Genomic DNA, 26,507 nt, shown 5'->3' with positions numbered 1-26,507 from the left:
ACTCGATGTGAAATAATATCGGTCTTAAGTAAGGAGCATTAAACCCCACATAATAGAGGAGGAGCTTCTGGTGAAAAGAAAAAAAATCCTTACGCCCACATGCTTTCATTTTCACAAGAACGTTTCGGTATGACGGGTACAAGTGTTTGTTAGTATCTCTCTCTCTCTCTCTCTCTCTGTGTGTGTGTGTGTGTGTGTGTGTGTGTGTGTGTGTGTGTGTGTGTGTGTGTGTGTGTGTGGTTATTACTCATGTTGTGAGGACCTAAATCCGTTTATACAGTCACATTGTGGCGACTTTTTATAGGGATAAAAGGAAGGCTTAGAGGTCCGACTGGGCTTCATGGGCGGTTATGAGTAAGGTTGGAGTGTATTTCCAATGTAATGTGTTTTAAAACCATGAAAGACACAGCTGTGTCTGTGTTCATTCCCCATTTAGACTCGGTTCTACACAAGTGCTCATTCAGATTCTCCCAGCTAATTAATGAACACCTGTAACTTTTTTTAGTAGTTTTCTGGTTCTAGTTAGCTGTTTTTACACAATAATGTGTCCTTGGTTGGAGTTTTGTGATCAAATGCATATTTAAATAGTTTACTTTAAACGGTGACTACATATTGACTTCAAAAAGCGGTTTTAAATTTTTACAGTTTTACATTTAAGTCTTTTCCTGAATGCCGTCCGCGTGGCACAGTGAATTCACTCTCTTTCATTCACCTTCCTTTGAAACGAATCTACCTTCGTGGCAGCTCTGCAAGCGAGGGGGGAAACCGAAAGTATCAAATGAGTTAAAGCTTTCGCTTTCGCTTCCAAGAGCCCACTTAATTTTAGTTGCGACTTCTTCATTTAAGCTTGCGGTGAGATCCGTTTGTGTTAAATTGATAAACTTTTAGTCTGTTTTTGGTCTATTGTGCCGTACTTAACGTCACATAAGAAGCTCGGACGGCAGCGAGATAAAAAATACTGGTATTTTTCCAGTTTGCAAGGTGGGAACGTGATTAAACTGTGCTGGGTCAACTGTGCACATGTCTCTGACATTTGAAAGTGGAATTTTGTTCTTCTAAGACACAGTATGTTCTGAAGATGGATGACGGGGCTAAGTTGCACCTGAAAGAGTGGCTCATAGTCCAGATAGAGAGTGGGGAATATGAAGGACTTTGCTGGGAGGATGAGAACAAAACTATGTTCAGGATACCGTGGAAGCACGCAGCCAAGAAGGACTACAAACAGACGGAAGATGCGGCGTTGTTCAAGGTCAACATTTTCTAAACTTTTATTTTCCAAAAATGTAAACGTAAAATTTGCCGAAAATACTGTTTGGGGGTGTTTTAAACTGCATAAATAATCGGATCCCAATTTGCCATTGCGTTGAAGTAATTTGGACGATACCCTTATTTCCTGCACTGGTTTATTGTCATAAGAACTTAAACCATAGCAGATGCAAAGGAAATGAGAAAAGATTCATTTCACTGAACATTAGAAGTGGAGGGTGTTTATTTTCGCCAGATTGTTGGACGGTTGCAGATGGTCGCATTAATGAACTGCAAGTCTTTGTTAGGAAGTGTTTTTTTAAATTATTTTTTTTATTTATTTAACTTTAACTATGTGAGAGAAAAAAATTAGTCTACTGATAAAATCCGTTACTTTGCTGTGTTGGCCAGGCCACTATTAGGCCTGGCCAACACAGCAAAGTGCTTTTTAATGGTCACTAGGAGGCAGCCAAGTTTGACTGAACAGAGGCGATATGGACTAAGGTTATATAAACTAGAACTAGGTATAAAATAAATAACTGGAAAAAACAATAAAAAAATCACTGAATAAAACTAAAACATAATTTTCAAGAAAGAGAAAAAACCAAGAAACGAAACCTAGTTTCTCACTAAAATACAAATATTCAGTAAAAGTTTGTGTTGAACCATTTTGTAATACAAAATATCCATGTTAAAATCTCAATAAACTAACAGTGTTTGTAACACAAAGTAAACAAAAACTCACAATTTTCAAAAATTAAAAACTGAAACTCAGCTTTGGAAGCAAAATGAAACTGAACAGATTTAAAAGCAAAAGCTGAAAACATAATGAAAAAGAAAAAACGATATTAATACAAAGCTATAATAACTAAACTATATAAGATAACGGTGACTTCACTGGATTTATTCATCTGAAAGTATGTGGTAAACAATATATTTTTATTTACGTATTTATAGCACATAAATAATTATTTTATATCTGTTTCAATAGATGTTTGGTTTATCACTTTATTAATGCAAGTCAACTCAAATTTATTTATATAGCACCAAATCACAACAGCAGTTGCCTCAAGGTGCTTTATATTGTAAGTTAGAGAGAGAGAGAAAATTGCAACAATCCAAGCCCTCCTATGAGCAAGAGCTCTGGCAACAGTGGAAAGGAAAAACTTCCTTTCAACAGGAAGAAACCTCCAGCTTACCCCGGTTAAGGGAGGGATGGCCATCTGCTGCGATGGGTTGGGGATCAGGGGAAGAAGATCGGAAAGACACGCTGTGGAAGAATGCCAGAGGTTAATAATAACTCATGATTAATTGCAGAGTGGTGTATTAACACATAGAGAGTAAAAAAGGTGAGTGAAAAAGAAAAATTGTGCATCATGGGAAGCTCCCAGTAGCCTAGACTTATTGCAATGCAACTAAGGGGGGATTCAGAGTCCCCTGATCCAGTCCTTACTATATTCTTTGTCAAAAAGGAAGGTTTTAAGTATTTTAAGCATATTTATGAAATAATAAACCCAAAAGTCTAAAACTGCTATTTGAAAATATCCCTACTTGTTTTTAAAGCAATTCATTTCAATTTTTCCTCAATGATGGTTTGATGAATTCACACTTTTAATAATTTAATGATAGAAAAGAAGATTAATCAGACACTTGCAGATGATGAAGTGCATCAAAACATGCTTTAAATATGTTGAAGTTTAGAGTTACATTCAGTTTTCTTTCATGCGACCACTTCTAAACATAGATTGTCTCATATTTTAATCTTTGTATTCAGGCTTGGGCTGTGTACAAGGGCAAATATAGGGAGGGCAGGGACAGAGCTGATCCCACCATGTGGAAGACTCGTCTACGCTGTGCACTTAACAAAAGCACAGACTTCCAGGAAGTCCCTGAACGCAACCAGCTAGATATCACGGAGCCATACAAGGTCTATCGCATCCAACATGATAACAGCCAATCCAGGCCAGCAGGTAAAAACCGAGTGTAAGAGTTTCTTATATATATCTTTGATCTATCTACAGTTTTTGAGCTTTTTTTAAAAATAAAAATTATCTTTACTTTACAGGGTATTGCTTTAACTATATAGTACAGTATATGTGAGTATTTTATTTGTGCTAACTTTATCTACTTGTTGCTCTTCTCAGAGTCTATTCAAATAAAGGATCAAGTGATGCACCATGCCAAGAGGTCTCCAGGGACCCCCGCTTATCTGGACAAATTGGTAAACTAACCCATACAGCCAATAATCCCTGGATTAGCAAAATATCTGATAGTGGATTATGCAGTGGACACACTGTAATAATCCTAAAGAAATGAAGAAAAAATCACTTTGCTTTTAAATGGGAATATTACTTCTATTATTTCTTGTTGGCACTTCATTGCAATCGAGTTTTGAACGGAGTTTAAAGAGTTATCGATTATACTATTTTGGATCTTTCCATTTATATTCTTTGCATGATTACGAGTTTAAAATAATCCTCATTTAATTAATCCGGGGTGTTGGTACAGGTACTCAATTTATCTCTGCAAGCTGTTTTATCTTATCTCCTTGTATGTGAACTTTCTTCTGATTGGTTGTCCCTCATAAACAGAAGGTGTGAAGAACACATGTAGGTGTTCTTTGCTCAAAGCCAGAACTGTGTGCTTGAGATAAGTCAGTGAAATATCTGCTTTCACTGACATAATACAGAGCAGTCAAACTGTCTGAAACCAAGAATTTAGAGCAATCTGAAACCTGATGACTACTGCATATGCTGGTCAACTTAATATAAGAAACATCCATGAATATAAATAGATAAAAATGTAAAAAAAAAGTCCCCTTTAAATGTGTATGTGTTCACCACGGTACACAACAGTGTGCACCTCCAATAAGAAGCTTTTGCTGTTATGTTAAAAATGTTACTTACAGTGGGGCAAAAAAGTATTTAGTCAGCCACCGATTGTGCAAGTTCCCCCACTTAAAAGGATGACAGAGGTCAGTAATTTGCACCAGAGGTACACTTCAACTGTGAGAGTCAGAATGTGAAAAAAAAAATCCATGAATCCACATGGTAGGATTTGTAAAGAATTTATTCGTAAATCAGGGTGGAAAATAAGTATTTGGTCAATAACAAAAATACAACTCAATACTTTGTAACATAACCTTTGTTGGCAATAACAGAGGTCAAACGTTTACTATAGGTCTTTACCAGGTTTGCACACACAGTAGCTGGTATTTTGGCCCATTCCTCCATGCAGATCTTCTCGAGAGCAGTGATGTTTTGGGGCTGTCGCCGAGCAACACGGACTTTCAACTCCCGCCACAGATTTTCTATGGGGTTGAGGTCTGGAGACTGGCTAGGCCACTCCAGGACTTTCAAATGCTTCTTCGGAGCCACTCCTTTGTTGCCCGGGCGGTGTGTTTTGGATCATTGTCATGTTGGAAGACCCAGCCTCGTTTCATCTTCAAAGTTCTCACTGATGGAAGGAGGTTTTGGCTCAAAATCTCACGATACATGGCCCCATTCATTCTGTCCTTAACACGGATCAGTCGTCCTGTCCCCTTGGCAGAAAAACAGCCCCATAGCATGATGTTTCCACCCCCATGCTTCACAGTAGGTATGGTGTTCTTGGGATGCAACTCAGTATTCTTCTTCCTCCAAACACGACGAGTTGAGTTTATACCAAAAAGTTCTACTTTGGTTTCATCTGACCACATGACATTCTCCCAATCCTCTGCTGTATCATCCATGTGCTCTCTGGCAAACTTCAGACGGGCCTGGACATGCACTGGCTTCAGCAGCGGAACACGTCTGGCACTGCGGGATTTGATTCCCTGCCGTTGTAGTGTGTTACTGATGGTGACCTTTGTTACTTTGGTCCCAGCTCTCTGCAGGTCATTCACCAGGTCCCCCCGTGTGGTTCTGGGATCTTTGCTCACCGTTCTCATGATCATTTTGACCCCACGGGATGAGATCTTGCGTGGAGTCCCAGATCGAGGGAGATTATCAGTGGTCTTGTATGTCTTCCATTTTCTGATGATTGCTCCCACAGTTGATTTTTTCACACCAAGCTGCTTGCCTATTGTAGATTCACTCTTCCCAGTCTGGTGCAGGTCTACAATACTTTTCCTGGTGTCCTTCGAAAGCTCTTTGGTCTTGGCCATGGCGGAGTTTGGAGTCTGACTGTTTGAGGCTGTGGACAGGTGTCTTTTATACAGATGATGAGTTCAAACAGGTGCCATTCATACAGGTAACGAGTGGGGGACAGAAAAGCTTCTTACAGAAGACGTTACAGGTCTGTGAGAGCCAGAGATTTTCCTTGTTTGAGGTGACCAAATACTTATTTTCCACCCTGATTTACGAATAAATTCTTTACAAATCCTACCATGTGAATTCATGGATTTTTTTTCACATTCTGACTCTCACAGTTGAAGTGTACCTCTGGTGCAAATTACTGACCTCTGTCATCATTTTAAGTGGGGGAACTTGCACAATCGGTGGCTGACTAAATACTTTTTTGCCCCACTGTATAAGCCTCATGCAATGTTTATCTAACCTCGGTTTCTTTTTTTGTAGCCCCCAAATAAAGAAGAATCCTTTCAAGGAGACAAAGAAGAAAAAATATTAACAGGTAAGACTTACATACACAAACTGGTACATCACTATAGAACCATTAAGGATAATCATGACCACAAAGATCAAACGTTTTTTGTAAAAGTGTGCATTTATCCTTGCTAGGTTTCACACGTGGGCATGAGATTGTTATGGCATTTGGTCACCTTTGAGCTATTTGAGTGCTTGTTCATTTTCCTATATATGAGTTGACTGCAGTGATACGTTGTCCATGGCCCCATATTGGCCCTTTTCTGTGTTCCCAAATGGTTTGTGAGATGCCGATTGGGTAAACATATGATTTGGGTGAGAAGCTGGCTTACATTGGGATACTGATGCTGTTAACACAGTTATATTTTTGCTGAAGGGGTTCCTGCTGGCTGCAAAAAAAAAGACGAAGCTCCATAAATCAGTCATTCTCTAAACTTCTTTAGACAGAATTAAATTCCATTTTGAACAGTTTTTTTTTTGTAGTGCCAGAAGGAGTCTCATATTTCTTTTTGTCAGTGAAGTTGATCAACAACTGTTAGTTAGATTGCTGTCAAATAGTTTTTTCTTTATTTTTGGTCAAACTGGATTGGTAAGATAGTCACTCTTATGTCAAACTGTTTGTTGACATGGGAAAACTGTCTGTTGCAATCAGATGGTTTGATATGCCAACCCTTCTCAGAATTTTACTCAGCTTAAAAATAAAAGCAGCAACGTCGTTTTATGTGTGTTTTTTCTGCTTTAGAAAACCTGATGAGGGAGCACATGTACTGTGAGTTAGTGGAAAAACATCAAAACCCGGCCCCTGCACCTATAGCCTTCTTTCCTACACTTGCTATATCAGGTAAGAGCATTTTTAGGATTATGCACAGACAGGTGAACGTGTTGTTGGCTTTTTCAGCATATGGTCTGGAACACATACTATCTTTTGTGTGTATTTTTTAAAATAGAACTATTTTGTTATATTTTGTAACTCTGTAATTTGTTGTATTATTTAGTTTACTCTAGTTATTGTTCTGGCTTTCTTGGAGCAACTGTGACCACAGAATTTCCTCTGGGATTAATAAAGTATTCTGATTCTTATTCTTATCTTAAAGACTTCCGTATGCAGGTGATGTTGGTGTATCAGGGCCAGATAGTGACGAAAGTGACCACCAGGAGTCCAGATGGGTGTTTTATCCTGCAGGGACATGTTCCTTTGGGAAATGAGAAGATTTACGGACCCTGCACTGCCCAACAGCTTTCTTTCCCTTCCCCGGGCTCTGTATGCCAGCCACCCACTATGGCTGAAGCAATGAATCGCCTTCTTTGTCACCTGGAAAGAGGTGTTCTATTATGGGTGGCCCCAGATGGAGTGTTTATCAAGAGATTCTGCCAGGGCAGAGTGTACTGGAACGGCCCCATGGCCCAACACACCGACAAACCCAACAAACTGGAGCGAGAAAAAACCTTCAAACTGCTTGATATACCCACATTTCTCAATGGTAAGGCAGCTCATGCATACATCACAAATCTTTCCTCCATGCAAACAGGTGTTGTGTATTTATCATCGATCTGAATATACCAATTATCACCTGCGCAGGTCTCCAGAACTGTCTACAGGGGAGGGGGCCTACACCCTCTTATGAGATTGAGCTCTGCTTTGGAGAGGAATATCCGGACCCCAATGTACCTAAAACCAAGAAGCTGATCATGGCTCAGGTGGGTGGAAAAACTTTACAGATTTACTTACACATTGTCACTGTTTAGCATCTGGTTGTAAATAAAATATCAAATATCCTTTTAATTTTTATTTGATTTGCTCATAAAAACAGGGGATTTAATTAAAAAACGGTTTTCAGTTTCAAATTAAGATTCATATTCTATAAATCTTCTACACTATGAGTTAAAATGGTGGTCAAATGGCTCCTCCTGTCCATGTGTTGAATCATCCTTGGTCAAGGTATCAAACACCAAGTTACCCCCAGTGCATCCATCAGAGCATAAATGTTAGATAAAAGCACTGGATGAATGAGACTCATAGTGAAAAAGTGCTACTCTATATAAATACCAGTCCAATCCAATCTATGTTCCTTTTACAGTTCAGTGATATGTGACAGTGCATCTGATTGGCTGTCATCACCTTGTATGTTTTTAAAATACCCCACCTGGTAAATATTAACTAAATTTTATGTCAAGCTGAAAAGTCTTTTCCCTTCCAAAGTCAAATCAGGACTTTGGAACATGAAAGCCCGCCGTGCAGCAATAGTAATGTCAACCAGCAGAGGTCCCCATAAGCATATTAATTGTGTATCACAATGTCCTGTTGGTCAGGTGGTTCCCTTGTTTGCAGTGGAGCTATTGCAGAGGTTCAATTTGGCAGAAACTGAAGAGAAGCCTCTGACCATCACCTCCAACACAGCGGGAGAGAAGATGTAGGAGGATGAGGAAAGCTACCGTGCTTCAGGGTAGGCTTGGACAGTGTACAAGTGGATTACTGAAGGTGTGTTTCTTCCCTGTAAAGACACCCGCAGAGCATTACAGTGTTGTCAGCAGAGATGGAGATGTGTTTAAGAAACATATCATTGCAACACTGACCTGTTTGTAATGCATCAAAGTAATTTGCTTTTTATTTCTACCTTTTGTTGACTGTAAAGTGTTACCAAGTGCTCTGCAAACATATTGTTTAACCCAATAAAATGTGCTTCCAAAATACTGTAACATTAAATCTTTATCATGTATCCAATATTGATCTCATATATTTAGAGTAGTACTGCTAAGTAATTTAAATTCATAATGCTTTACAACAAATGGCATGAATAAAGTGACACTTGTAAATAAATCTATAAAGCTTTTTTTCCCTTTATTTCTAGCCAACATCATATAACATTCACAATTTTTAAAAATATACATTTTTTTGTAGCTATAACATTTAAAAAGAAAAATCAAATTTTTGAAAATAAAAAAAAACCACAAACTAAAGTGAGAGAGTGTGCTGAATCAGAGAATACCCGTATCTGAGTTTAAAATACTTTCATCATTTTCCCTGCCTTCAAACATATACAGTACATAAAAAATGAGATGGGAACAAAAGCGTACAGTACACAGGGGTCAAGAGTATTCACAAAGCATCATGTTCCAACGTGTTATTAGCACCATTACTCTTCAGCCATACTGCACTTTTTTACTCTTTCCATCATTCAGTTTTTAATGGAAAAACACCATGAGTGTCGAGGCGATGTGGCACAGACCTGTCTGTGTGGGTGGGATTGTCTGTTACGCAGTTTTCATTAGTGTTCTCCCTTTCTCAGAGATAATGTTAAGAACATATTGGAGAGTAATGCCTTGACGAACAACCGTTTGAAATGACTCCCAGTGATGAGAATAAAAAAAGGCTAAGAGTTGCTCGTACATTCACCTTGCCTGCCCAGGCCGACCCGTAGGCATCGGCTCAGAAGCAAGAAAAGAAGAAGAAAAAGAAAAGAAAAATGCATTGCAAAATTGACGGAGAGATTGCATTAAATCTGTTTAGCATATTTACTGTATATAACACCTGTAATGCAATATATATATAGTCAATTTTTGTTCATGTATATCTGCAATTCTTCAGTAGCATTAACTTTCATAACACTGATTGAAAATACCCTGCAGCAAACACTTTCGGTAAGTAGGTGTGGGGGACAACAACCATTACAAAAACAGAGTGAACACACAAGTGCTTGATTGTCTCACTAAATGTCATCAGTGTTTGTAAGCAGCCATCCAGAGAATCTTCAGCTGCTGCTCCTTTCAGGGCTGTGCTAAGTTAAATATGAGGGATGGAAAGGAAAGGAAAGGGAAAAAGGGTAATGAAAGGAAAGAATGGTGGAGGAAGGGGCCTTAATAGAGTTGACTATCATTTGGGCAGCAGTATGGACACCTGCAAACTGTGTTTTCTGTTGTTTATATATATATATGTATTTTTTAAATTTCCTTCCCTGCAACCCTGCCTTGAGGTCTCTCCATTGTTTGTCTTGGTTGGTGCAACAGAGACAAGGAGGGTGTGTATGTGTGCCTGTGTATGTGTAAGTATGCATGTGAGTTCTACTGCCACTTCATTAGCTTGGAGCCATGAGGTAAATCCAGGAGGCTTTCATCAGTTCTGGTTGAGGGAAGGGTGTCTGGGGCAGACCAGCGCCGTTTGCGTGGGCGCTGCTGGTCCTTAGCCAAGGGCTCTCGGGCCAGAGCGCTTGGAGGGGCCGGCACGGTTGGGTGTGGGTGTTGAGGCAGAGGGGGAGGAGGAGGTGGTGGTGGCATCTCCTCCCTGTGCGAACTGCTGGATTCTGCTGCAGCCCTCGAGGGTAGTTGCGTGCGATGGGTCCTGGAGCTGGTACGAGTGTGTGTCCGATGGGTCGGGGTGGGGGTGAGGGCCAAGCAGACATCACCCTCTGTGAGCTGGCGGCAGGGCAGGCTGTACAGCTGTGTGGTTCTCTGGGGACAGCAAGAAGACCAGCCTCTGTCTTGCACAAAGAACGGATACTCCACCAAGACCTTCAGTAACTCCTACACAAAACCACAACATTGTTATAAACTCAAAGAAAAGACAGTGCATGTCTGGCACTTATTATCAATACAGTGACACGTTGGTGTTTAGCGAAATGTATAAACCAACCTATAAAATGCAGCTTTTGACCAGGGAATATCAAAGAAATAGCAACCTACACTATGAATAATCACTAAGTTTGTCCTTTAATATTTTGGCTATCTACTTGAGGATTTATATCTATCAGTGTGTGTGTGTGTGTGTGTGTGTGTGTGTGTGTGTGTAAGAACATATGTCAAAGCAAAGCTGACCTGAGTGTTGCGGTCTGTGAGATGGACATGCAGGTGACTGAAGCCTTGTGTACTACTGGGGGAAATCTGCAGGACGGTGCAGGTGCTGAGGTGGAATTCTGGGGAGCTATCTGCACTCCTCAGGAAGTCCTCAGTCCTCAGCTCCTCCACCCGCTTCAGTCGCCCGCTGGCTAGCTCAATCAAAGAACCCTTGGTGAAGTGAGGTAGGAGTGCAGGGGGAGATGGGTGATGATGGGAAGGAGACAAATCTCTCCCTCTGTCTCTTTCTCTGTCCCGTCGTCTCTCACGCTCACTGTCTCTTTCTTGGTCTTTGTCATACTGTGATTGCTTCTGTTTTTCTTTATCTGTACTGCGCTCCCTCTCCCTTTGTGTGACCTTGTCTCTTTCTTGGTCTCTGTCCTGGTCTCTTTGTGGCCTGTCATGGCTGTTAGGTAGACCCAGTGGTGAGTGTGGTGAGTTCCTATAGTTGTGCTGTCTGGGGCCTGGCTCCCTGTGCAGGCTGTAAAGACTTGTTCCTGAGGAGCTGTAGAGTGGATAGGTTTGAGCCTGAGGGCTGGAGGGACATGCCGATCCCAAGGAGTAGATGATTTGGGTTTCAGCTGGTGTGGCCCCTAGGTGATCCAATAGTCCCCCTCTACTTGCCCTGGAGTCTGGTCCAAGAGGATGGGGACTGAGAGAAAGCAAATTGGAGCTGGTCTTAACTATTCCAGGCAGATGTCTATCCTGCAGTGAGGAATGTGGCTCAGCGGCCCCCTGAGCTTGAGAGTCTGACAAAAATGGCCCTCCAGAATGGATACGTGTTGTTAGATCCTCCTGCTGTCGCCGTCCACCATTGGCATGGGAGCTGTGTGGACTAATATCAAGCTGGGCTCTGCTGCTATCATTCCCATAGTCTCCTGTGAGCAGAGGCCTAGAGGCTGAGGCAGTCCTGCTGCCTGACCCATCCAGGCCATTGGGCCGCTTTCCCAAGTACCTGGGTCTCACTTCAACTAAGCTTGGTTCTTGGGAGTAGAGAGGGTGGTGGCCAAACAGGTATGATGGGGAAAAGAGAGAGGAGCTATAGTCCCGCCGACCGCTGTTAATATAGGACCACATCTCTCTGGGACTGGCTGGGAAGGGAGTCTTAAAGGATGAAGTAGAGGAGGATGATGGAGAAGGTGGCAGAGAAAGGGGAACCTCCCCTCTGAGCCACCTGGAGTGATGGGGCAGGGATGAGGAAAGAGGATCATCTCTCCAAGCGGGTGATCCTGAGCCCCTCCTTTCGCTGACCTGCCCTGTGAAGAGCGGAAGAGAAACAGTGGGTGAATAGCTTAGGGTCCATGGTATGGGCACAGGGAGGCCTGGTATTGGAGCAGGAAGGGGTGGAGGAGTATGTAGGAGATGCGGGTTCGGATTTGCCTGGACACGGTCCCTTTCACTGGCTTCTCCTCTCCCTATACTGGACCGACTCCGCAGAGGTACAGGGGGTTTAAACTCATCCAGGGGGATGTGGTGTTCTGCTGATCCTTGGCGAGACTCCCTCTTCTTCGGAGGGAGGCACTCTTTGCCGCGGTCAGGGCTGGGATTCATGGGTGGGCTCCAGCGGCAGTGGGGGCCCCCTGTTTATGGGTGTAGGCTAGGTCACATGGGCCTCACGGGAGAAAGAGGGGTGCAGACAGAGGGGAAAGCTGACACACAGCATCACTGTCAGATCACTGTGGATTCTCTTGTGCTGAAGCACCACTCACCTACAGAGAGGATAAAAGAGGACAGAAAACAGAGATAGGTGGGTAAACTTGAGGGAGGGGACCGAGACAGAAGTAAGAGAGATTAAGTGTGAACACTGAAGAGGAACAGTCTGTTAGGTCCTGGCATCAGTTGTAGTTAAGACTTAGCTGTCAGTCTGGTCAGACATACAAACAAACATTCTGCTGTATCAGGCAGATGGAGAGAAATCAGTTGGTGACTCCCTCTTCCAAACTACTTTAAAGAGGTTAGAAACTCCAAGCTTTTCTGATTGCTGTAGCTAATTAGTCATTACCTTTGCAGTGCGGTGGGACTGAAACCACCCAACTTACTCGATTCATTCAAACACATTACTCCCACATGTGGGCTAAAAATACATTTTGCAGCCAGTGAAGTTCAGAGGCAGTGCAGTATGTATGTGTATGAGTGCGCAAAAACACACACGTAGAGCACTCACAGCAGGAGAGTTTTCATCTCTGACTCTCAGGGGATGATTGGAATATGCAGATACGTTTTTGTACCACTTTCATGAACCACCCCCTCGACACCCTCGGGTGCTCTCTTTATTCTATATAAGCCTTACTACTAACACCCCTCCAACCCTTCTCTCTGAGACAAGCACATGGACAGCAACAGACACACAAATACTCCCCTCAGGCAGCTGTACTTACTCCCCCAGTGAAAGGCAAAGCTGGTCACCACCCACCCAAAGCTGACAGAAGCACTGTTGATATTACCACCAGTTGTTGTGGATACAGGGTATATGTCTTTGCATATTAATTATGTGTCACAGCAGGGAATGTAGGGGGAAAATGCGCGTCTGTTTGCGTCCCTGCACGCACGTATGCGATGTTTGTTTGCGTGCATGTGTTATTTTTCTTTTTTCCCTGGAAAAATATGTGAATGTGTTTATTTGTTTAGGTCTTTGTGTGCGTGTGTGTTTGTGTTTGAGTCCTCAAATGTGTCAGAGATTTTGCAGCCTTGTTTCATTCAGTGAGAAGTGCGGGGGAGCTCCTTCAATTCTTCTCCAAATGCTTTAAATGAGCTCTTTTGAAATGATGGCTGCCACGCTCTGAGTCCAGCTGTTCCCTCCGCCGCCACCGCCATCGTTGTTCCCGCCGCACCAGCCCCGCACTCACCCGCAAGTCTGTCTCAACTGCCTACCGACTCCCTGCCGTCTCACCATCCGCCACACTGTCACCATGGCAACTGTATCCACACACACTCACACATCCAGCTGGTTAGAGAGGTTAGATAGGGATACTCCATAGAGAGGCGGGAACACTGTTGCTCATCAAGTGACTTGGTCCAAAAACAGAATAAGTGTTAGAGTGGAGCAAGCTGTTTGTGTATCTGAGTTGAAAACTGAAAACTGGGCAGTGAGAGGAGGGGCTTTCTTTCGTCCCGGATGCCGGCAAGAAAGGTGAAGAAAATTCGTAAATGTTTATAATGCACAATAATTAGGTTAGTAGATGAAGCAGATGATGAGGGTCAATGTTAAGTGACTTCTTTTAAGTTATGCTGAAAGCTGGGGGCTAAAAAAAGGCCTTGTGTTTCAAAAAAGATATATTCTGGATATGGGGCCTTAATCAGACGTTACGTAATCTACAGACATTTTCAATGTGCGTTCATCTGAGCTGTTAATATTTATGTTCACAATAATTTGTTAAATTCATTGACTTAAAGTTTTATTGGTTTCTTCAATATGCCAAAAAAGCCTTTTTAGAAAGCAATAAAATAAACCTAAAAACAAACATCAAAATCAACAAAGTATTCAAAGGCTTTCTTATGTTTTTTTTTTCTATAGCAGAATTTCATTAAACAAGCACTTGTCTAGAATCCAGATGTCTTAAATAATAATAAAAAAAATTGGCTTCAGCTTTTGTCCTCATATGACTCTTATACTCTCGCCATCTTGACAGTCATTATGAAAAAGGTTGTCAAAATAGACCGAATATAAACTTGCCAAAAAAAAAGTACAAGAAAACAAAGAACACAATTGTACATGTGGAGGAGTTTGCAGAGAAATGTCAGGTTCTAACAGAATACTCCTACACTGTGCAGACATGCACACAGAGAGTTGGAATTTAGCTGGAGCTACTGTTGTTGTAACATTTAAATATATCAAAAGCGTCCGATCAAAGCCATAATGATGTTACATGTTCCTTCCAATTAGGGATTCCTCAGTTTTTTGCATGGCTTTGTAACAATATATGCAATTAATAAATGCAAGTGTGTCTCATTTTCACTACAACTTATAAAATAATCCATAAATGTTCTTTTTATTACATTGAAATGCAAAATGCTTACATTTTCAACTTCTGAACAACTTGACATGTACATTTGCAGTGCTCTTCCTCGTCCCGCCTTTTCTCTTCACACATTACTCAGGAGTAATGTCCAACATCAGAAAAACAGAACTGCTAAATTTTGGTTGCTACTTTTGCCTACTTTGATATCTCGCCTATTTTTTTTTAAATAAAGAAACATCAAACAATAGTTCCATCATTCTAACTGCAACAAAAACACATGTAATAGGTGCTCTTATCCAAGGAGAAGACAGACAAGTTGATGGAGTTGCAAGTTGTTGTGACTTGATGTCACACTGACCTTACAGCAGGCTAAGCAGACATCCCGGAGTTGGCAGTCATTCATATTGTAGTCCTCCCAGAGGGTCAACCCACTCCTCAGCTCCTTAATGTGCTACACTGCTTCTCCAAAGCACTACAGCCAGTTACAACACCCGCAGATATCAGCAGCTTCCAGCTACACACTGCCTCTGATCTCTGTACGCATGAAATAGCACCAGCGAGCCCACCAAACTGAGGGAAAAAACTGAGAGCCTGCTATCCGTCTGTGTCTGTTGTGTATATGAGTACGTGTGTGTCAAGTGAGTGTGTATATGCTTGTGTGTGCAAAGGGCTGAGGAAATGAGTAATATCTAGCAGTGAGAAACATGTCTGCTATGCAGAGCCACACAGGCAGACCAGTTGCTGCTGCCGCCCACTTGCTTTAATCACTGTGAGGGATACAAACATGCATACACTTATATACACACACGCATACACATATATGTATACATTGTATACATATTTATATTTATATATGTGTGTGTACACTTATATAAATATATATATGCACACACAATCGAGGATGCAGCCCATATAGATTATATACTGCACACCCAATCTTAAATGCATAAAATAAAATAAAATAAATCAGTAATGAAAATCATTCATCTATATGTGTGAACATATTTCAGAAGACATACTGCCACATTAAAGTAAGGGAGGGATAAAGGGGAGGCAGAGACTGTTGAGAGACAGGGAGGGACGTGGTAGGAGGCTCATCCTACACACACTCTCAGACTTAGGCTTTTGCTGCTGCTTCTGACTCAAAACTAAACCTCACATCCATCAAGCGCGCACACACAAATACACACACACAGACACACACACACACACACACAATACTTGTTCTTTTTTGTTTATCTGTAGTTTCATCTGAATTTGTGTCCTTTGTTCTCATCAAAGCACTTTATGGCGAACCTGCTTGTTCAAAGAGCTTTTATGAATACATTTGATTTGACTTCATATGCACACACACACACACACACACACACACACACACACACACACACACACACACACACACACACACACACACACACACACACACTCATACTCAAGCTCGTACGCTAACAGGAGCACTGCAGGAGAGCTCTGAATGATTTGCTTCAGTGATTCAGTCGATACAAGTGAAGTGTGTTGGTATAGCGGGTATGGCTTATTAGGACTGTATCGGCGCGAGCAGTGTATTTCATTCACAGCGAGAAATCAAAAACCTGTCAGTGATAAAGCCTTCTGAAAAATAATAAACAGGCCCTGCACTGAAAACGCAATACTATGCAAATAACCCTGTCTGATTCTCGTCAAAGAAACAGGGCCAAACCTCATCTCAAACAAGCTTATGTTAATTATCAGCACAAAATTGCGATTCAGAAACAAGAACATAAAGTGGAGCACAAGAGAAAAAAGGATTTAATGAAGCAATCAAATCATTATTCACGGTTAAGTGAAAAAAAGAAATCTTTCTGTTCCTTTACAGTTCTATAAGCAAACCATTTGTACCCACCAACAGCACATCAGAAGTTAATCTTGTCTAACTTCTCATCTTCAAAGAAATGGAAAGCTAATCAGACAAGTAGGTGTGTGTTCAAAAATCAGCCTAAAGGCCACATTAAAACAATCTCAGAGTCAGGCGAAAACTGCCAAGTGCATCTCCTCTGACATTTAGAAAACATTACTTGTATTTTTTTTTCAAAGTGAAAATGATGTGCATCGAGGTTGTGTGGGCATGAGTGCTGTCTGCTAAAGCAATTGTTAAATTTATGTGGGTTATTTGAGTATCACAATCATATCACAAGAGACTGTAGGTAAATTCATGAGGCGGTGCAGATTAAGAACAACACGGCATATATTAGGACTTTAAATGAAACTAAATTTTACATTAAAAATAAAATAGAAAAAAATATTTTGAAGGTAATTAGATTTTTTTTTATTAGGTAGACTGCTCCACTAGGCCATAATGAATAAAGATAAAATATACCAAGTATAGTAGGAACAAAGGTAGTTCACAAACAGAACATAATTTGCAGTTGTTAAAAAAAGCTGTATTACATTATGTTTATTTTATAATTGTTTCTCACTTGTCTTGCATTTCTTTCCAACCCATTTTTATGACAGCGGGAGCAGTAATTATAACAAGAGCTATGAAGAAATACTCAAAATCCATAGTTTATCTTGCAAAACTATATTTATGGTGATGGACATGGACATAAAATCTGAATCACAAGTCCCTGTGTCGCTGTTTACATAAAAGAAACTTAAATGTAGCTGTGCATTTGCACTTTTTTCTGATCTAGAGCAATAATTAAATATGCACTTTTTTTCTATGGTGTATCACTTTCAACAGTGCAAAGTTACACATTACTGTATGTGGGAGATTGACTGGAATGGATTCGCACTTACGCCTTTACCGCTTGCACTGTAACTTGTTGGCCAATCATTGCAATAGAAAAGAAAGAAAAGAAAAAAGATGAAACGGTTTTATGGCACTGCATATCACAAAGAAGAAGAAAAAAAAACCCATCGTGGCAGATGCCTGCAGAGGCAGGATAACACATTCCAAAAGATTTGGTTTTTTTCGGCAATGCATTGCAAGGGGACGTATCTGTTGTGATTTGGATGAGAGGCTGTAGCCCGACAGACAGAAATGACAGAAGGCGTATAAAAATCGCTCTGTAATTTACCATAAAGCACTGCACGAACATTTCCACTTATTTTTACATTTTTTAAATATATATTTCCTTTGTGCTAGTCAGTACCGTAGAAGAGTGTGGTATTTCTTGTATGTGTAGCAAAGACATAATAAAAAAAAAGAAAAGAAAAAATAAAATGTACGGAAAATAAGTCTCACAGATTTTGAAAACTGGTTCAATTATTTTGCATATTAAGACTTATTCATTATACTTTACTAATACTACTATAGGTTGCTAATAATTACACATACCATATTACATATAAGTGACATATGTAAGTGACTGACAAGATAGCAAGCAGCAGGCAGTTGTAAATAATGATTTACAAGGGTGTGCCAAGGCCCTTCTAATCAGTTAAAAGAGTGACAAATTGCCTTTCTGATGTGACGAGACGAGATGTGGAGGCTGAACGAATAGTTTTGAAAATTTCAACTTTGAAAAATACACAAAAGCAACCAATTTCTAAAACAATGGCTGATTTACTGTACCTTTATTTCATATATATATATTTTTTATTTCAATAAATTGGATGATTATGCAAGATAACTTGCCACTTAAATAAAAGATTTTAAACTAAAATCAACAAAGCCAGGTCAGTTAGCAGATGCAATACTTTCATATTGGGAAAAAAAAAAAGGAAATAATTTAAATGTTCAGGTGTAAATAAAATCATATGAACACAGTCAGCTTTTATATGAAACACTATTCAGTATTTGATAGACATTTACACGTAATAGCCCAGTCATAGTGAAAGAAATAGGACTGGGTTCATCACTGGGTATTTACTATGACAGAGGTATAGAAATGACTGTTGTCTTCTACTTATGTAGCACGCTTTGAAATTCAAGCAAATTCAAACGTATATATACAAATATTAACACAACAAACACACTGCGTGTTAATCATTTATGGTGCTATGATAGCACTAAGGCGTTTGGTGTACTCTTCCTCAGTCTCTTCTGTTTCTGCTTGTCTCACTCTCTAGCTTTGCACTATTTAATCTGTCCATCTCACACACACACACCTACACACACACACACACACACACACACACACGGGGTCAGGCCAAGACGAGAAAGGTCAGATGAGTCAGACTACATCCAACAAACCGTAGCAGGAGTGTAAAGTACCATGAGGGGTTAAAGACCTCTACAGTTGAGGATTTAGAGAGCATGGGACATTTTACTTTTTTTTACATTTTTTTTTAAGAAAATGACATTTAGTGTGGGGGTTCCCCACCCCCAACCAACCCCCACCTCTCCCTCATCCTCATGTGTAGCCTTGTATTAAGTATCCGATCACGTTTCAGGCTGGGTAGAAGATCTATGATGGACGTCTGATGCAGCAGAAATTTGTTGCTGAATGTAACAGATCAGAACAAAGGGAAGAGAAGAGGAGACAAGAGAAGAAGATGTGGGGGGGAGAGGAAGAGAGAGAGAGAGAGAGAGAGAGCGAGAGAGAGAGACTTTATATTTATATAAACTTTGTTTTGATTTGCACCCACCATTCCCTTTAAGTCAAGCACTGGACAGGCAATGGGATGGTTTTTAATGGATTAAAACCACACCATCACATTGCAACTGATCCACTGGATCCCCTTTGCTGTAGGGGTCAAGCGTCTTGATTAATTTGTAGACCAGTTAGCAAACATTCTCATTCGTTATAATTTTCTCATTTATTAGGATGAGCTGTGGTGGTAGAGTAAGGTTGAGGTGTGGGATGGGAGGGGTGGGTTGTGGGGGGGAGTACTACTAGCTTTGTGCAGCAGATTACTCTACAAAAAGCCAGGCTAAGCTGATAAAAGGACACGGTGATACGGGCTTGTTGGGCAAAACGCCAGGTCAGCCTTCAGGGCACTGACCCATTCTTCAGCAGGATGAGCCAGCAGCCCTGCCCGCAGCAGGTTCATCATAATGAAGATCAGATTATGGCTCAGGAGTTACTATTAACACCCCTACACACACACACACACACACATACACACACACACACACACACACACACACGCACACACGCACACACGGCAGGCTCCATGTACACAAAAACGTGCATGCAAAGAGTCATAAGACTGATTCTTTGTTCACTTATGACAGCTGTGTACACCTCATAGCTGCATAAAGTAATAAATATATTGCTATTTTTTTTTTGTATGAATAAGATCAACAGTCCAGCAAAAATAAACATCACATATAAACTCCTAAACATGACAACTGAAAATACAACTGCTGAAGATTGCAAGAGCAGAGTTAATAGGAGGAGAGTATGGCAGACTACAATGTGAAGTCTGTAATGTATTGCTGAGTTAATCCCTGTGAATCCTAACTGGTACGGCCTAAGGCAGGCTTAGTATAGTTCTGGGAGGAAATCCCCCTATGTAGTGGTACAGGCCATTAGCCCCTAGGGTATAAATAGGGCAGCTATTGCTCCTTAAGCTGGCTTTTACGCAATATCAGTTAAAAATATGACTTGACTAATTACATGCAGGTCAGCCAGTCAGCAGAAGCAAAAAATTCTCCACCTCATGCTCCTCTTTCTTTGACCGTGGTGGCCTGCTGCTGTCTGTCTCTCTTTACTTCTGTAAATACTTCAGTGTGCACTTCACATACAAGTGTGCACACATGGGTCAGCGCGAAACAACTTGACAGGTATTCTGCAAATCTTGTGGCTGACATTCTCTGGGGCGGGTGTCATGCAATTGTCATTCATTGACATTTAAAGCGTCTGCTGATGGAAGTTTCATTTTTGCATTTTTCCATTGTCTCAGTGTGATCATTTGCCTATAATGTAGCATCTACACCACATATGCTTTCAACCACCAAGTACTTAGTTTGGTTTCAATTTCTAGGCATCAAATAGTTCACAAAGATATAAAAACACACAAAACAAACACCAACTGACTAGTGTTTGTCAGATGAAAACAATTCTTATGCAATAGCAGTGATGTCACGCATTGCAGATGCACAGTCATGCTTTGGTATTTTCCATCATGGGCCTCACAGGCTCCTTTTTCTTTTAACTTAGATCTCCAACTTCTTATGTACATTCTCTCACAGGTAGAACAGTCAGAGTTTTGGAATTTGTGAATTAGTGACATGATTAACCCGACTCAGAGCCCTTCATCCAAGCCGTACTCTCACACTATGAAATCATCAGCTTACGAGTGGGGTGGAGGCGGGAGAATAGGGGAAAGCCAAAGGGAGGGTGATGAAGTCTGATGGGGTGAAAAGAGCTTGAAAGGGAGAGGACAAGTGTCTGTGTGTGTGCGTGTGTGTGGCTGAAGAGGAGGGGGATTACTTTTCATTCCAAAGTTTTGTTGTTTTTGGCATTGTCCCCTGGCGACTGCCACTCAAACTGGGTTTCTGTTGGTTGTCTGGTTTAGCAGCAAAAATGTCAGCAAGCTGTAAGCAAACATAGTGATGACATCTCCATGGAGAGAGCATGGCCAGGTCTCCTGTTGGTAGCTTAAGTGCCATTCATTTTCAGAGAGACTGTCTAGACTGGCTTCACATATACTGTCTAGAGTACCTTTATCCCTGCTGGTATTCAAGGCAACATTGCTATACACTGCCATTATTGCTATTGCTGTACAACCCCTCCCACACCAAATCTGCCAACCAGCCACACACGGTCACAGTCATTTACTCAACACATGCTTATTCAGTTTGTTATAGAGGGTGCTGCAAATTATATCGAAATATGATTGAGTGGGCTTAATGCTTCGTTTCAAAATGAATACAAGGAAAGTCCCAAATCCACTTGAGAGAGAACCTTTATCACCCATCAATTTGATGATGTCTGCTCATAAAAAGAAGATAAATTAAATTAGTGAAAGATGCTTTGATGAGTTATTTTAATATTCTCCAAGACCAAAGGGGGGAAAAAAGAGACGAAATGAGTAGGAAGAGTGCTCGGATAGAAAAGGTAATATACATCCCACTTTCGGATAGGGTTTAAGGTCACTATTGATACAGGATGTATCAGATGTTACACCTTCAGTACAGTGACACCAAAGCCAATACTGTGCATTCTATTGTTTGTGCACACCGGGTCTGTCTGAGGGAGCAATTTTACTTGCACGGGCTTCAGCAGGCAGAACGGCAGGCTTGGCTAAAAAACTGTGGGTGTTAGTGGTGGGTGGCCCGGTTGAAAGGTCACTGACCCCTATTGTAGATGAAGTGTGGAGGAGTAGGAGAACATACTGCTTGATCATACACAAGGGTTAGCATGTCAAGGCCAAGGAAAACGATCTGTATATATACAAAGAGCAAGAACAGACTTGGATAACCGGCAGATTAAATATGTAAGTTTGCTTTTGACCACACACATACACTGGTTTATAAGCATATACATATCTTCAGTTAACATAAAAAATAAGCAGATTCAAATGGAGATTCATCGATGAAATGCCACTCCCTGCACCTTCATCTCTTAGGACACACTGATCAACAGGTGTGCTGTCACCTTAAAGCAGTCTGGCACAGTGTCAACTGTATTCAAACACTTGCCTGTGTTTGGGATTATTCATCACACACTCCTGGCTCCTCTGCTGAGCTCCCAAGCCAATTCTCATACCATTCCAATTGTGGGAGTGCTGATCTTGGAACAGCAGACATGCAAGTCCCTTTGACTGACTAAAAATGGCACAAATGAAGAACTACTTCATAATGAAATAAAGTTCACAGAATAATTACCTAATGTCGCAGCTTCTCTTTTCACTATGCCTCCTAAATTAGACGCTGTATGAGTTTATAGTAGGACAGCACTAAGGTGACTCCCTGTCCATTCCTTGAGAGGACATGCAAGACTGGCAAAGACACGCAAGCTTTTGTATGCCAATAGGTGTGACTTGGAGTGACAATGAGGGTGATTATTCCTCACACATCGTGCCTGAATGTTTTCTTGCCTTCTAAGTTCCTGAAAATAAACTTGTTAAACAAAATTAAAAAGAAAATGAACGCATAAATGAGGTTACGTGGAGTTAGGTAAACTCAGACACTTGCTAAAATACTGCATCCACGATGCGCTTCACTGTGTTCAAGACAGAATTTTCCCCTTTTAAATTCAGCCTTAAAAGTGACTCGTATATATGAGCAACATATGATTTCTTTAATCATGTCTCTGCATGAATTTACACTTCATTCTGTAAGTTTTCCCTTTTTGTGCCTTTCACTTTCAGTCTCCTTACCCCACCCACTCTATGTCTTCCTCTCCGTCTTTCCCTCTCACTCATCTGGGTAGCTGTTTGAGAGCATACACTCAACGTGGGTGGGAGTGCTAGAGTAGAGTATATGACTGTTAACACAAGGTGCAGGGTGTGTGTGTGTGTGTGTCTGCCTGTCTGCGTGGTGCTGTAGGTGGAGAGGCACAGCAGGGCGTGAAGGAGCGCTGTGATAATGACAGGCCATGCATTATATAATATTCAGATTGCATAAGGAGAAGATTATTTTGGGTCCAGATATTGAGGATGTATAAGTAATTTTTTTCTTTTTTACGTGGGTGTATAGCACTATGCGCACCTCTAAGTGCACGGATGTGCGTTTGTGTTGAAATGTTCTGAAATGTACTCACTTTTGTGGTTTCTTTCGAGGAGTGTGTGGGTGTTAAGTAAACTAAAGTGTATTATGTGTTTGTAAGAAGGGGGCATGAATGTTTTCAGATTTCTTTCATAGCTATCTGCATATCAAAACAAGTATGTGGGAATGTTGGCACATTTGTGTACAGTGTGCATAAGGGTGTCTTTATTGCAAGCTCCCACTCATTATCACTTTTAGACTTCAGAGAGATCCACTTGGAGGAAAAAAAAGGGTTGAGTCTCCCTGTTGGGTGAAAACCTTGTAACTTCCAGTTTTGATGATTTTCGTGTTTGAGCTTGTGTTAAAAGAACACGCGCTCCTCTGTGGACTGCACAAGTTTTATGACTCTCTCACAGTCACTCAGTCACAAGGTTATGGTCCTGCAGGATGTGCTGTTTGGAGTCACAGAAGTGAGGCAGCACAGATACAGTCTCCGTGTGCCACTGCCTCGTCTGTGCGCCTCGCTCCATGCATGAGTGTGCCCCTGTAAAAATAGACCTCTTAAAGGGCCAGCAGCCACTCAACCCTCTCCCACAAGAGGCCTGTTCTCCTCTGCATGGTGACAGTACTCTAAGAAACATGGCATGGGAGAACATGCTGTATTTCTAATTCAGCCCACAGAGAAAAGTTGTATTTCTCTTTCCCAAAATATATATAGAACCATCGCTACATTCAGTTTGCCTTTACATCATTCATAAGGGCACATCTCTGTACACTGGAGTATATCATAGAGCCGTAGGCTTTGACTTGTTAAGTTGCTATAACACAAAATAAACACGGGAGATCTGGGTTTTGAAAACACCCATTTACAACTAGAGCCCTGCTCTGGCATGAACCTGCACTGATACACCAGAGGATCCCTGCTTCAAATTGCAAATGACAAATTCAAAGCAACGATTGCACCTTGTAGATGAAACTCACGTTCCTTTCAGAAACAAGCATCTCTCAAAGCAATCACACTGAGACATAAGACTTCCTGTACACTCCAGCAAATCACCCTCATAATTGAAGTAAGTAAATTAAGTCGATGGGGACAAATGTTATATGCTTCCCTTCAATCACATCTGTAGCTGAGAATTGTTTGAACCTGTGAAATGTTCCTTTATGCAGCATATGGGATGTCACCACAACAGAAGGACAGTGCTTGATGTAGCAGAAATAGATACACAGAAATGATAACTGTGCACACTGGTGGAGTATGAGTCTCCCTCTATCTCTATCTCGAATGGGAAAGAAATGAGGAGGGAGCAGTCAATAATGGAACTACAAACTGGCTCACATGTTCTGTGCTTTCAAGAGGAAAACACAGAAACAGAAAAAATCGAAGTCTTTGACTAAGTAGACTTTTGAAGTTAATTAAAAAAAATAAAAGGGACTTTATAAGTTCTTCCAGTGAATAATTATAAAGCATCTCTTACACTGCTTGAATAGGAACTTAGATCACAGATGCCTAATGCACCTGCCTTTGATTGCATGAGCTCTTTCCTAGACTTGTCCCCAACATCTGCAAATCTTTTCCCCCCTCTACTCCTCCTCCATCATTCCCTTTCTAAATTTTCCCCCACATGGGCTAACCCCACCCTCACCAATATTATACCCATCCCTCCCAATTTAAGTGGGCTCCTCGAGGGCCCCCTTGCTATCTCTGGACCAAGGCTATTTAAGCCCACTGCTCTAATTCTGAAAGCCCTGATCTGCCGTCTGAGGCTGAGTGATGAACCTCCACCTCTCTCACTCTGTCTGACTCCATCTTTCTCACACACTCCTCTCTGGATCAGTCACACTCTCCCTCTTGTTCACACGCTCTCTGTTATTCTCTTCCACGCACACAAACACCCACACACATAGGTGCTGACTTACATGAGTCTGTACAACATGCTCATTCACATGCACGCACACACAAACAATTGAAACACATTTTCTAGCTATAATCAGATTAGCTTACTCTCAGAATACATGCACCTACAGTAACTCATGAACCAGTTTTTTCGGGGCAATCGAATCACACAGCCCAGTCTGTTTATCCTGTCACTCGAAGTTGCCAACACACCTGTGCTCTCTCTCTCATACACACACGCGCGCACTCAGAGGAGGAAGCAGTGTGGTCACATACCTTGCCGGGTGCCTTTGCGTAGCAGGTATCAGAGAGTTTACTCATTGGATCAGGCGGCAGCAGGCACGTAGGAATATCCAGTTTTGACACTGCGAGTCTCTTCCTCCTCTCTACTGCTCAGCCTTCCCTCCCTTCATCCTATTCCTGCCTCTCCTCCTTCTCACTTTCTAAACGCCTCTTTGCTCTCTCTCTCTCTCTCTGAGTGAGTGTGCTCTCTGTCTCTCTCTTGCTTGATCTCTCCAACCCCCTCCTTCCCTCTCTCTCTCCTTCTCTCTTTCTATCTCCTTGCTAGCACACACCTTGTATATATCTCACTGTTATAACTTCAGTCTACAGTCATCCCCTCAGTAAGTCTCTCTGACACACAGCAACATTTAATAACTTTTTCTTTCCCCTGCCTAACATGCTCTCTGTCACTCTCTCCCTCGCTGGGAGTGTATAATTAGACAGAGCTCAGTGGTAATACAGTCAGGCTCATTGTGGGAGCCTTAGCGTTGCTGCTCATGTTTGGCTGATAGCCCAGTGGCTTCACTCATTAACCTCCCTCGAGCTGCAGAATGGACCGGCCCACAAGCTGTGCTATTTGCTGCAACACCTCAGCCTCTTAGCCCATCAGCCAATCACAGTCAGCGTGGACAATAGAAAAGGTGTGCTTGCTGGGCACACAGTACTTGTAGGTGAGACAGCTAAACATAATCACTAAGTATTGACATGCTGTGACAGATGAAGTGTAATACCAGCTGTCCAGATCTGACACACTGAGAGTTTCGTCATAGTCATAACAAGTCAGTTCTCTTTTTAGCGTAATCACTTGTTCATGATCTGCGTGCAGTGCCATCATGTGCTTTTCTTTCAAGCGTGAAACCACAAAAGACCACTCACACGTCTTATTGCAAAATCACTGAGGTATGGGAATGTCCTGTGTGATGTAGCAATAAGTCATATGCTTTTCTTTACTGTACTGTGTGCTCCACTTCCCATAACATATGACTTGGCATAAGTCCTTGAAGGGTGGTTTCTTTAACACAATGTGACAGCTGTGTAGGATCAACATCAGCAGTTTCCCATCAATTGAATGCCAGTAAAATCACGAGATCTTTGGTTCAAACAGAACTAATAACTAAACATTTCCCTATAGA

The 26,507-nt window shown here is 41.4% G+C and overlaps 2 protein-coding genes across 3 annotated transcripts; one reads left to right on the top strand and one right to left on the bottom strand.

Moving 5' to 3' along the window:
* Window positions 1-129: 129 nt before the first annotated feature.
* irf10 (interferon regulatory factor 10) lies at window positions 130-8,670 on the top strand. Its single transcript, XM_085443440.1, has 9 exons — window positions 130-148; window positions 1,061-1,249; window positions 3,020-3,215; window positions 3,390-3,466; window positions 5,802-5,856; window positions 6,571-6,669; window positions 6,923-7,309; window positions 7,408-7,526; window positions 8,139-8,670. The coding sequence occupies exons 2-9, from the start codon at window positions 1,079-1,081 to the stop codon at window positions 8,241-8,243; spliced, it is 1,209 nt and encodes a 402-aa protein (XP_085299566.1). The 5' UTR covers window positions 130-148; window positions 1,061-1,078; the 3' UTR covers window positions 8,244-8,670.
* Window positions 8,643-25,605, bottom strand: LOC146684721 (uncharacterized). Of its 2 annotated transcripts, none has more exons than XM_085443438.1 (3): window positions 25,369-25,605; window positions 10,638-12,364; window positions 8,643-10,346 (listed from the first exon to the last, which is right to left on the bottom strand). In XM_085443438.1, exons 2-3 carry the CDS (start codon window positions 12,204-12,206, stop codon window positions 9,888-9,890), a joined length of 2,028 nt encoding a protein of 675 aa, XP_085299564.1. In that variant the 5' UTR covers window positions 12,207-12,364; window positions 25,369-25,605; the 3' UTR covers window positions 8,643-9,887. The 2 variants fall into 2 exon arrangements, with proteins under 2 accessions (XP_085299564.1, XP_085299565.1); XM_085443439.1 differs by lacking the exon at window positions 25,369-25,605 and adding an exon at window positions 14,973-15,388.
* Between the last annotated feature and the right edge of the window lie 902 nt (window positions 25,606-26,507).

This window comes from Copadichromis virginalis, linkage group LG20 (assembly GCF_057382275.1).
Source record: "Copadichromis virginalis isolate Kocher_CV1m ecotype Utaka linkage group LG20, C_Virginalis_male_GT1.1, whole genome shotgun sequence".
Lineage (NCBI taxonomy): Eukaryota > Metazoa > Chordata > Actinopteri > Cichliformes > Cichlidae > Copadichromis > Copadichromis virginalis.
The sequence above is the reverse complement of the archived record's forward strand: the minus strand, read 5'-3'. Positions and strand labels throughout refer to the sequence as shown.

What these genes read in the sequence shown, in the direction of transcription:
- irf10 (XM_085443440.1), top strand. Translation starts at nt 1,079, where the DNA reads ATGGATGACGGGGCTAAGTTGCACCTGAAAGAGTGGCTCATAGTCCAG. An exon ending in CCGCTTATCTGGACAAATTG is followed by an intron (nt 3,467 to 5,801) that starts GTAAACTAACCC and finishes CTTTTTTTGTAG; the next exon opens with CCCCCAAATAAAGAAGAATC. An exon ending in TCCTACACTTGCTATATCAG is followed by an intron (nt 6,670 to 6,922) that starts GTAAGAGCATTT and finishes CTTATCTTAAAG; the next exon opens with ACTTCCGTATGCAGGTGATG.
- LOC146684721 (XM_085443438.1), bottom strand. Translation starts at nt 12,206, where the DNA reads ATGAATCCCAGCCCTGACCGCGGCAAAGAGTGCCTCCCTCCGAAGAAG. An exon ending in TCACAGACCGCAACACTCAG is followed by an intron (nt 10,347 to 10,637) that starts GTCAGCTTTGCT and finishes GGTTTTGTGTAG; the next exon opens with GAGTTACTGAAGGTCTTGGT.